At 35.2% G+C, this 12,059-nt stretch overlaps 1 protein-coding gene across 1 annotated transcript in view; it reads left to right on the top strand.

Annotated features, from left to right (window-relative positions):
* LOC129743880 (probable serine/threonine-protein kinase DDB_G0277071) overlaps positions 1 to 12,011 on the top strand; it is a 329,957-nt gene extending 317,946 nt beyond the window's left edge. Inside the window, exons 4-5 of the mRNA XM_055736111.1 lie at positions 10,947 to 11,147; positions 11,250 to 12,011. Coding sequence (XP_055592086.1) covers positions 10,947 to 11,147; positions 11,250 to 11,336 — 288 coding nt within the window. The 3' untranslated portion in view covers positions 11,337 to 12,011. The remainder of the gene's footprint in view (positions 1 to 10,946; positions 11,148 to 11,249) is intronic.
* The last annotated feature ends 48 nt before the right edge of the window (positions 12,012 to 12,059 follow it).

Genomic DNA, 12,059 nt, shown 5'->3' with positions numbered 1-12,059 from the left:
TTAGATAATTACGACAAATCGAATTTTTCTACGACTTGCATACACATTTTTTTTTGTAATGCCGGTGTATTGTATCCTCCAGAGCAGCTGTGATCGACACGTCAGCTTAAAATTCTAGTCAGAGGTCGAATAATAATCAAACTATCTCAACGTCGTTAGGTGTGTAAAGAAACATCAATTGAGATGCCGAAAGTATATTTTAATGAGGATAACTATGATTTATATCTGACATGATGTATACTAATGCAAAGTAAGGGTCAATAAGGAACTTATTGAAAATATAATGCTACAACCGGAAAATACCCTTCCACAAAAATTATCTTTGAAAACTGTATCGAAAAGTACAGATTTTCGATATTGTTTTTCCGGTGAAAAGCAGGCGTTTTTAAAACCAAACTTCGTATTGAAAAACAAAAGTACGAAGTTGCAAAAGTAATAAATAGACGCAAAATTACAATTATTTCTTATAAAGTATCGGTACTCCGTTCAATTCGATTGCAAGCTACCAGGAAGTATGTTTTTCGATACAAAGGTGGCTCCAGAGATATTTCTCTGGAGCCTTCGGAAAGTGTCGTTTTCGATTCGACACTGTTTTTTTTGCTTGCAAAAGTACAGTTCACAACCTACTTGATCAGAAATTTCCAACACATGAGCATGGACATTAGACTGAGTCGATTTGGGGTAATTTTTGAATTTCTCAAACCCCGGGGTCCTAAAAGCTTCGTTTTGGTCCAAAACTCATTCATGATTTAAGCAGAATTTTTAAGTAACGTTTACATGAGTAAATTTGAACTTTAAGCACCAGACTGGACACTCTTTTTCAGTTTTTCGCAAATGTTATGGGCAATGTCGGCACCAGAGGCGCGACATCATCAGACAGCATCGAAGCTGGCGATTTGATTTTGGTCAAATTTTCAACGTTGAAATGCAAGTTGCCATGGAATGATTGTTTTTGTTTATTGGGTCTAAACGAAGAATTTAAACGCGAGGAATATTGGTACGGCAAACATCCTGCCGAAAACAATCGGGGCAACGAGTGTTGAACCAAGTAGTGCATCAAGTTTATGTTTAGGTATTTTTTTCCGATTGATGATTTTTATCTCAAAAGACCATTCCTTCCAGCTCACTTATTTCAACCACAGAAGAACAATCAAATATTTTGACGATTTTCCTCCTTGAGTTTTTATTTGTTTATTTTTTGACTGATCAATATTTTCCATGGCTACTTCGATAAATTTTTAAGTTTTCAATGTCGATACCAGATGGCAGTGCGATTGCACTGATTACTGCAAGTGATTACTTAAGTGAAATTTTGCGAAAAAATGGAAAAAAATTTCTATGGAGAGTCATGTCTGTATTAGTCTGTGCTTTAAGGTTTGTATGGGAAAATTGAATATTTTTGAAAAATCTACATCATTTTTGTTTCTTCTGTGGAACCGAGCCTGCTAATGGTTTTTGTGCCAATTTATCAATTCTCGGAAGGAAATTTTTCGCTGAACAACTTTGTTGAATATCATACCTTCATATCTTTTTAGACAAAAAAGTTATTAGCTGTTTAACAGGTGCATGTCTTTCGGCATTGATAAACAATAAATTCAATTGACACCACTGCTTGTGCCCCACGAAATATTGCATGAAAAGTGGGCATGCAATACCTCGCTAGGCACCTAGCAGTGGTGTTAATTCAGTAAAAAATCATGGATGAGTTTTGGACAAAAACGAAGCTTTTAAGACCCCAGGGTTTGAGAAATTCAAAAAATTTTTTTTTAATTTGCTTCTTGTAGGTTAATCAATATATTTTCTAGGGATTTTTTTGAATTCGCATAAAAATGTGTTTGAAACTTGTAACAAAACACGTTTTTTTTACAGCACTCGACGTAATCATCCAACTCGGCAAGGCTCGTTGGATAAATTTACGACTCGTGCTGAAAGAACCGAATTTTTTAAAACTTTTTATCTCACTTTTTTCCAAAGCCCATTTATAGCCCTTGTGTTGTACATCATTGGTCCTGGAGACACAATGGGTATAAAAGAAGGTTGCCAGAATTTGCCCCGCGCGTATCCGGGGACAAATTTATCAAAGGAGAATGTGCGATTTAGTTTTCTGGTGTATACGAATAACTTTTTTTTTCATCCTAGATTTTTTTTTTCCTCATAGCATATTTTTCTTATTTCATCAATATCATTCGAATCGTGTATTGCACATCCGTGTGTATCAGAAAACCAAATTTCATACTTTTTGCCCAGTCTCCTTTCTTTTGATAAAGGAATAACAATACGACCAATACTAGCAAAACTTATCTTTTCAGAACCTCCAAACAAATCTTATAGTGAAAATGTGTTTTTGGGATGTAAACTTTTAACGAACTCGGGCAATGTGAGCAAACTAAGCTTATTTGAAAAAATAAAAAAGAAGTGCAGAATTTAAGAAAAGACAAAAATTTAAATTAGCTTATTTTATGCAATTGCAAGCGCCACTCTAGGCGATTTACTTGAGTTACATCAGTTTCCGCACAAGCGCACAAACGTACAGTGTCTTCGGTGAAACAAAACTGTGATATTTTTTGGAAAAGAAAAAGCCCTTCTTTTAAATTTTCAGAACATGGTGGGCGACTATAGAGATCCACGCTTCCCAATTGAAAACTGATGCCATGCCCGAGGGTAGCAAAAAAATTTTTAAGCGTATTTCTTCCATCCGAACCACCGCTCGAAATAAAAGTTTTCTCTTATTATTTCTCTCTGATCGTAGAGCTAGAAATAACTTTTTGTGATGAGGTAGAGGCCGGAACTGTTTTCCCGTGAACATGGCTCTCTCTCTTTTTTTATTCTTCCTCACAGTTCTTTCGAGTGTTCAGAAGTGAAGATATTTCAATGTGACTATATTATTTTGCCTAGCTTAGTAATAATGTGGAAAGCGTGATAATCGTTTATGGATTAATCGTACTGAAAATAATTACATCAGCCATTTTTCTTTTGTGCTAGCGTAACTGTAAAACTTTTCTTTAACATGGTTGCCGAGAATCGGTTTGGATCAGATCATTATAAAATTACTTTATACAGTCATCAATCATCTTTCAAAATTAAATTGTGATTTGTCTACGGCCGATATATCGTGGTAAACGTAAAACAGAATACAGACAAACATCTTCAGCAGAAAATTAAAAACGTTATCAAGATTATTATAGATGGAAAACGAAGATTATCAAAACTTAATGATGAATAGTCCGGGGCAATAAACGTGGTTGAAATTTTCACTAAGGTGTAAAATTGTTTGAAAAATTGAAGTGACCTTCAAAAACCCATAATATTTTTTATTATTTTTAGTAAATATTAATGAATCCATAGAAAGGTGATAAAATGTTAGGCACCTTGTATAAACAGAGCGAGAACATTTCAAATTAAGAACATTATAGGTTCTTAGGAAAGATAATCTTATTACCAGAGGGTATCCAACGGAAAATCTGTCGAACGACCATTGGCGCTTATCAGATGCTTAAAGTTCAAATAACATATGTATAATAAACTAAACTGTCAAATGAGAAATACTTGCGCAGTATTAATGACTGCGTTCAATAGGCTATGTGTCCAGCTTCGATTTTGGAAGTTCCGGTAAAAAGATGAAAAGTGAAGATTCGAATGACTGTTGATGAATATAGAAATTGGTTGCTCCAGACTCGGGGATTATTTGAGGTGAAACGTTGCAGAAGTTACTGTTTTCAATAAATTGGCCACGGACACGTACGGAATGCAAAAGGTGAAGTGCTCTTTTTAGATTTCTGCCAGTAGCGCATATCGATGATCGCCCACGGTAAAGGGTGTTGCTTTCATATCTTCTACCTCAGCTTCTACTTCTTTGTTCGTCATTATTCGAGAGCTTCCTGAATCGTCATGACAGAAAAATTTAGAATAAAAATCCACCGATTGACAAGTTACTTCCAGGTTGTTTGATCTTATGAAAAAGATCGATTCAGCTTAAAAATCGAAACGGAAGAATCGATCTCTGCTAGATCGAGCTTTTCAGTTTTGTTAAAGAGTAGTGCTGCCTAAGGATAACTTTATGTTGAAGTTGAATTAAAATTGGTCAACATTTCACACAGCTTTCATCATCACATTGTGTTGAATACACTAGAAATTCACGTAAGTTTTAGGTGATTTTCATCAAGGATCAATTCCTATATATAGGGACGCGTTTACATATTCATCTTAGGGATGAATCATCCCATAGGATGAAAATCCCGTATAAAAAAACATATTCATTTCGTAGCATTTACGTGGATTTGGCTTAAAATTATGTAGTTTTTCACGTAGCCGCTACACGCAAATTATTGTGCATGCACTCTACCCCAAAAGAGCATCAAAATAGGGTAACCGTTTCTATTGCCAAACGCACATGTTGGTGTCATACCGGAGATAAGAATCAATTTAACATGAATATTCCTTAAAATTAAGCAATTTATTCCGTAACATAATTTTTCTATCCTATCTTCAATCCTCCTGAATGACATTTCCGCGCCATTATATTAATGAATATCAAAATATTGCCTCTGGTACAAATTTTTACCAAGCAGACGCCATGTTGCCTCAAGTTGTTACGTGTTTCACTCTTTTCTTTTTTCTTGTTTCTGCGGATTTCTTGACTGAAAACTTGGAACGGGAATGTTTGTTTTCATCAGCCTCTTGATGAAAATTGTGAATAGATTCATCAAACACCCTGGCAATCGGCAATCCTTTCATTTAAATGTAAAAAATAGTGGCAAGGAAAGTCTTTTGGGTGGTATTTACATACAACTTCCAGGAAGTATTTGGTTGGTACAGTTAAAAAAAATTCTGCACGAAATTAAATTTCAAAATCTCCGGAATACATAGAAAAAAAAATCAAAAGATCGAAAGATGAAATCGAAAATAAACCGATTTAATCGATTTTTCCAAAGCTAAAGAATCGTTCCAAAAAATCGAAAATTTGAGTTCAAAAGATCGATCCAAGATTGACCAATCCTTGGCGAGATGCAATGTCGACACTTCAGTTGTAAACATGACCACTGTGGGTGAATTAAAAGGAATCTTTTAATTGCTTTGATTCAACAAAATTATTCAACCAAGTAGGCTCAAAACACAGATGGCGGTTAATGTGATATCTTTAGTTTGAGTAAAAGTATGTACCAGATCCCGCAACACCAAAAAGAGTACATTGAGATCATTTACCCAAAAAGTCTGGAGAAACGATACGACTTTATTACGCCATGTTAAGTTGTTAAAGTAGTATTCCTTTCGAGGTTATAGCATGAAATCTGAAACAACCTCATAAAATGGAAGTAGTGTAGGTTTTTCAGATCAAATGTCTTTCAACGAAGAAAAGAGTACTTTTGGTAAATTTTCACAAAATGAAGAGTACGCCCATTTCTCGACTGAAAAAGAGTACATGTACTCTTAAAAGAGTTCGTATGTCAACCCTAACCTAGTTGATCCTGAAGATGAATAACTCGCAATATTTACATGGATCCAGCCAAAAAAAACTTTTGCATACAGATCCAGCCTATCAGTATAATCAATGCAGACACGAACGCCACAAGAATGGTAAAGTGTCGTAAATTAAAAAAAAAAACTATAATCAATGTCGTGAAGTTCATTCGCTTCAGACCAAAACTAAGGAACCAATTGGTACTTTCTTACTTACCATCAGGCGCCGATTGTCTGGCACGTCAAACAGGAGAAATAAAAGATTTCCACTGCGGGCGGTCCGGAGCCAGCCAATTTTCTCCGGAACTGTTAGTATTTTAACGGCTAGACTACGCCACCATGAGCTTCTGCCACGAGCTGCCTGTTCATCTCATCTTTTCGTACGGATACAGATTTGACGTTTGAGTTAAAATTGGGATTTTTGTTCTTAGGAAGATGTTTCCAGGGCACAATTTTTCCGTATTTTTAGATAACGTGCCGCTTTATTCTGAGATCATGCTTAGACGAGCATCTTACTCAGTGTTCCAGTTCTTCGATGGTTGGTCGGGAAAAGTACTGACCCCAAAGTCAATAGGGTCGAATGTAGCCGAAGTTTTTTCATACTTTGGATGGTTCAATGTTTGTTTCAAAATGCAATGAACTGTTCCTTTGTTTCCTTTATCGTAGCCTTTTTCCACACAACTTGCTCGTTTGCAATATACACAGGGAAACGCTGATCGATAAGATGGCGCTTTGTTTTCCGGAAGCGAGTTTCATGATGAACTGAAGCGCCATAGTTCAATGTTCATCACTGATTTTTTCACTTCACTATTTATCAGAACTTTTTAATATTTACTTTGCAAACATTAAAACTACATAAACCGATTGTGGAGCTTTCACAAACACGATATGTATACTACGACTACCACTGTTTTTTTCGCATGGCCAACTGTGTACCTTCAATGAGCGAACAAGTTACAAGTATCATAATGTACATATGTTGAGCTTGTGATATAGCTCAGTTGGCAAGTCAGTTGCTTTCTGAGCCGATGTCCGTGAGTTCGAGCCCAAGAGTAAACATCGAACACAGTTGTGTACCGGATAAGTTCTTCAATAACTCTCCGCCAACTGCAACGTTGATATAAAGTCGCGAATGCCATAAAGATGGTAAAACGACTATAATCGAAACAAAAAAAAAATAATGTACATATGCAATTTTTTTCTCGATGGAAATAACCTTATTGACAGCTAACTAAGAGATTTAGGAAAAAAGAGAAAATTGTTTTCTCAATAGTTTTTCATTGTTTGAATAGTGAGAAGAGAACAAAATTTAACTTGTTTTCGAGTTTTATATCTGCTAATTGAATTTAGGATATATTAAAATAAATTGAATTTCAATACTCTTTTTTTCTTATAAACAAAGTGTTACAATTATGAACATACAAAACGGGTAAAGCTTTTTAGTGCCTTCTTAGAGGTATGAGACTTTTCAAATAAAGAAATTATTTAAAAAATAAAAGTTATTTGAAATAATTAACAGTACTGCTGAAATATTTAAAAAAAACTTCGTAACCATTAGTGAACCAACATGTAAGAGAAGCGACGTCTGAAACACAAAAAGAACTGTCAAAATGGTCAAAATCGATTCCAATCGATCCCAGCTTTTGTCGTGAAGCTTTTAGCTTTATAATTGAAAACTCAACCAAGAATAGTATTGTGATTGCTAGTGTGGTTCAAGCAAATAATTTTAAAACTCGTCATATGAATTTATGATAAGGAGCATTTGTTCACTGTTCTGGTGGTTCGTGTTCGTAGTTAGAAAGTGTTTGTTAACCAAACGCAATTCAGCTTGAATATTGAGCAACAAAACTGTGCTGAGGATTTCTTTGTCCAAACTTTCGGCGATGTGGCTAGATATTTTATTTTAAGAGGGATCAGATGTCGCTTCTCTTATATGAAGGTTCACTAGTAACCATGGGCTCGTATGCAGTAGAGGGTTATAATGCAACGTGTGAACCTTTTGTAATTTATTGATCTGTTAATTAATATACTTCTCGGTAAACCATTTCTAGAGATGCAAATCACATTACTCGGTAAATGTCAGCTTGTGTTAAACAATACACATTCATACTCGAGATCATTGATTGATTGTTTATATTTTTCGAAGATTTTTTTCCATAATTCTCATTATAAACTCTAAAGACACATACATTACACACATCATACATTGATTTCTATTTATATTCACGTAACGGAACAGGATTCGATTGTGAAAGGTTTATGAATTTATCAGAACCATATCAAGTAGTATTGTCTAAAGCAGTTAAACATGGCTTGGTATCAAGAAGAAGATGAAGACTATCTGCTGTATTCACCAGCTTTATTGGCCCGCAGAGCTTCAGAAAGCTGGATTGATACCCCACCAGTAGAGGTAAATTCTTCTGTGTTCTGATCTTGTCCTTATCACAATTCAAAAGCACTTTAAGAAACCTGAAATTAACAAATGTATTTTCAGAAAACTTCCCAGCGTTTTAAATACTTTTTAACCACAACCAAAGAACAGTTCATTTTCTAATTCGGAGAAATATCTAATTATTAAATCAAAGAATAGCTTAAACCAGGCATGTCAAACTCGTTTAAGTGTGCGGGCCGCATTAAAAATCTTTTATTTCATAAAATTATATTATTTCCTCTCGTAACAAAAAACATTTTTTTTAAATATTTTGTGGCAGGAAAGCCAGCGTACTTCTGTGTAGTAGGGAATTTTGTGATAATTTAAGACGGGGCTACGCGGGCCGCATGCGGCCCGCGAACCCCCAGTTTGACATGCCTGGCTTAAACAAAACATGGAAAATACAACTTTCAAATACAAAAATAAAGTTAAAATTTAAGATTAAATTATATATTTACCAATCGCAAGCTCAAATTCTCTATAAGAATTTATCACTGACCACACTGACATGACACTTAGAACAAAACTTCATCCATTTTCTGTCTAATTTTTTGTTGTCAGATTTTGCAGGTTCGCAATACCGACGGCACGTGGCGAACCTGAAAAATTTGGCAAAAAATGCCCTGTAGGAAAAATGGTCCTGTTTTGCCCGATTTTATCGTAGAAATTGCGTGTTTTATTTTTAAAGTTTGGGTGGCATTTCCATTTCTTCAAATCGATCGATGCGCACTCTGGAATCGACATTGCGTACTTTTGAAAAAATTATTCAGAAAACAAAATCGAGTGTCCAGTCAGTATGGTCAGTGAATTTATGTTAGTTCAAAACTTTATGGTGACAGTGAAAAGGGTAATTTCGAAACCCGACCAAATGCATTTTGTACAGGGTGCACCAACAGGATGTATCCGATTTCAACGTCGAATAACTCCGCGTTTTTTCAACCGGTTTTCAAAAATAAACAAGATTCTTTCAGGATATTTTATGCCATTTATTCCAAACCAAATTCAGAATACCACGTCGATTAAATGACCACCCCCAAAAGGCGGCTCTTTTGCGTGAATTCTGTATAACATTGTGCAACACTTCGGGCTTTATAGCGTTATTTCAGCTCAAATCACCATTTTTTTAGACAACGATAACGCACAGTACTCACAACTGAAATATCGTTTTCGATGTAAAGCACTACTCGGCGTTTTATGCACTTTGAAGTCAAATTTCGATTTTTCCGATTTACTTTGGCACTCCCTGATGGTGATCTTTGAGCTGATTGAGCTGAAATTTTGCACAGGACAGGTTTTTGGGCCAATCTACAAAATTGATATGGTCGGTTTTCGAAATTCGACATGATCCTTTTCGCTGCCACCCTAATATACATGTGCAGAGTGACAATAAAGTTACCGTACTTTGTATAAATACCAGGTACTTTTTTATATACAATTGAATCGAATCAACCAAACTGTGTGAATCCAGGATCGAGGACCGCCAACACGCCTCAACAGCGAGCAAACGTCTTGCTTTGACGCCCGAATAGACCAGAACTATGGTATCACATGAATTCTTCAGTGAAATTCAATGTTACTGTACTTTATGGTAGAAAAAAAAAACAAAATAGCTTGAATATTTTTGGATTTTACATAATTCCACTTTTTTGTGGAGCTTAAAATTTTGACGCGCCAAAAATATTTTTTTCGGACGGTTTGTTTGCAGTCAGAATTTTTAATTTATTTTCAGAAAAAACTGTGAAATATTCGAAGCTTTTAAGTAGACCACTGGTGAGTTGTATCCATATTACTTGGAAAACGTATTTCTAAAATTTTCTCTTTAATTCTAGGGAAGCAATGATACACAACTGTAAACGGCCCATAGTTAAATAGACAATCCCAAGAGCGGCAGAATGCCACCAGGAGGACGTAATACAGGGATCACCTAGCTGGAACGAGCACGAAAAGCCCAGCTAGTGGTCTGCGGACGGAATCATTGCATCAGTGTTCCAGTAATTTTTTTAATAATTTGTTTAATTTTATATTTTGTTTACATAGTGAAATGTAATTTATCATGTATTAATAATTTTTATTTAAAAAAAATCAAAATAAAATAAAAATTGAATTTTATTTCATGATCACGAGCTCTTATAACCATGAACTTCATATTTTTTAGCTTTCCAAGCATTTCAAACTGCAATACGCAACACGCTTGATTGGTGGGAGTATTCCACATTGCTATGTATTTCCCCGCGCGCCCGTTGAGCCAATCATGTTTATGGTCGAAAATTTGCAGCCGATTGCGGTTGCTTAGCAACGTTATATACATCATACCGTGCGGCCCCAATACTTACAGCCACACACAAAAAATAGTAGCATTCTTTGGAATATTGGCTATCAGGTTGAACCAAGATTCAAAATACCTTCCGTAGACATCCAGACATCTACGTAGAATGTGCCCTCGACGCTACTCGCAACTAAAGCTCTTCACAGAGTTTTTTTCACTAACACGCCAAGATTTTCACAACTGATCCACTTTACTACCTCTAGTTGCTCAAGGAGGGTCAGCAGAAATATTCTACAGGAAAAAAAAAATCCTAGAAAATTTTCCGACTTTGTCATGCAAATGTACCGGATCCTGCGTGATGTTCTGAAGCCGTGCACAACAGAGCACTTTGGTCAAGATACACAGCTTCAGTAGGCTTCCGCAAAATCGATCATTGTCATACCTAAAGGAACATCCCATGAAATCCATCTTGTAGGAAAAACTTTCAGCTTTACGGTGTAGTACCGGAGATGACCTAAAAATGGCACTGGTAAGGTTTAGAATTACCTTTACAAAAAAAGTGCCAGCGAGCATCGTCGGAAACATTCGCAACTAATTGAAGGAATGAATTGAGGTAGTGCGAGGGAATTTCGAGCCAATCTTGATTTTTTTCGTTTTAAGTTGTGGCCAAGGTTTCATAGAATATTGCCTTTTTAAAAGTACGGGAACTTTATTTTCACCATGAATATAAAAGTTAACAGATCCCATACGAAAAGCTACGCAACCATCGATCAACTTTTACGATTTTTTCAGTCCGTACCCATTAATACTACGCTGCAAAGGAAGAAATCTTTACCTGATGTCCAACAACTACCGTATTCCACCAGCGCTATGAGTAGAGAAGAGGTATCGATGCTGGGCTCTGCTAGAAGAGAAGAAGTTCGGAGGCAAATTGATGAAACAGAACGCCTTAAGGCAAACCCGCTTTTGTATCTCGTTAGTCCAAAAGTAAAGGTAAACTCATTTGTTTTAAATCATAACTACGTATACTTCATATATATGTCATGTATTTCTGGAAAGTCGAATATATTTCTAATCTTTTTCCTCTTTTCACAGGACTGGTTCTCTCGGCAACAACTTGTGATGCTGGTACTGATAATCAATATAGCTTTGGCGATAATCTTCATCAAAATGCTCACATAGCATCGACTTCATGAGATGTTTGCATTTCAGCACCATTTGAGATATGTTATCGCATCTTTACGAAAAAGCGCGAAACAATCGGTGAAATTGAAGCGAACATTATGGGATACCTCTTAACTCTTTATATGGTGCTTTTAAAGATTCCTGAGCACTTAAGAATGTAATTATTAAAATCAACAAAAAAAAACTGTAATCTTTGGAACTTGGACTGGATTGTTTGATTAAATTATTCAGAAAAGTAATTCGTATTGCTACTGAGGCGAAAAAAAACTTTATCATCGAAACCTTCGATTCAATGGTGCCTACATTATCACTATGCATTGTAAATAAATATGATTTTGAATGATTAATAGATCATCTTTTTAAATTTCTTTGTTAAAATAAACTTTAAGTTAGGTTAAATGTTAAATATTAGAAGTTGTATGTTTCATAGAACGAATATAAATCCGAACCGATTCTAACTCTTAATTTCAAACGGCAGTGGTACGATGTTGTTGTGCTATAATTAAAGAAGTGGTTATTTTATCGAAACGTGAAGGCATCATGTGCGTTGAATTATTTCTGTTTCTTTATTAATAGTTTAGGAAAAAATATTTATCAAAATTTTTACTGATAATTAATATTATTTTCAAGACACAATAAAAATTATTAAAATATCATAGTTCTTTTCTAACAGATTGTAGATATTTGTTTTTTTTTTATTTAATTACAGTGTTCCAACAA

Source organism: Uranotaenia lowii, chromosome 2, assembly GCF_029784155.1.
Source record: "Uranotaenia lowii strain MFRU-FL chromosome 2, ASM2978415v1, whole genome shotgun sequence".
Classification (NCBI taxonomy): domain Eukaryota; kingdom Metazoa; phylum Arthropoda; class Insecta; order Diptera; family Culicidae; genus Uranotaenia; species Uranotaenia lowii.
Note: the sequence above shows the minus strand (reverse complement) of the source record. Positions and strands in the feature narration are given on the sequence as shown.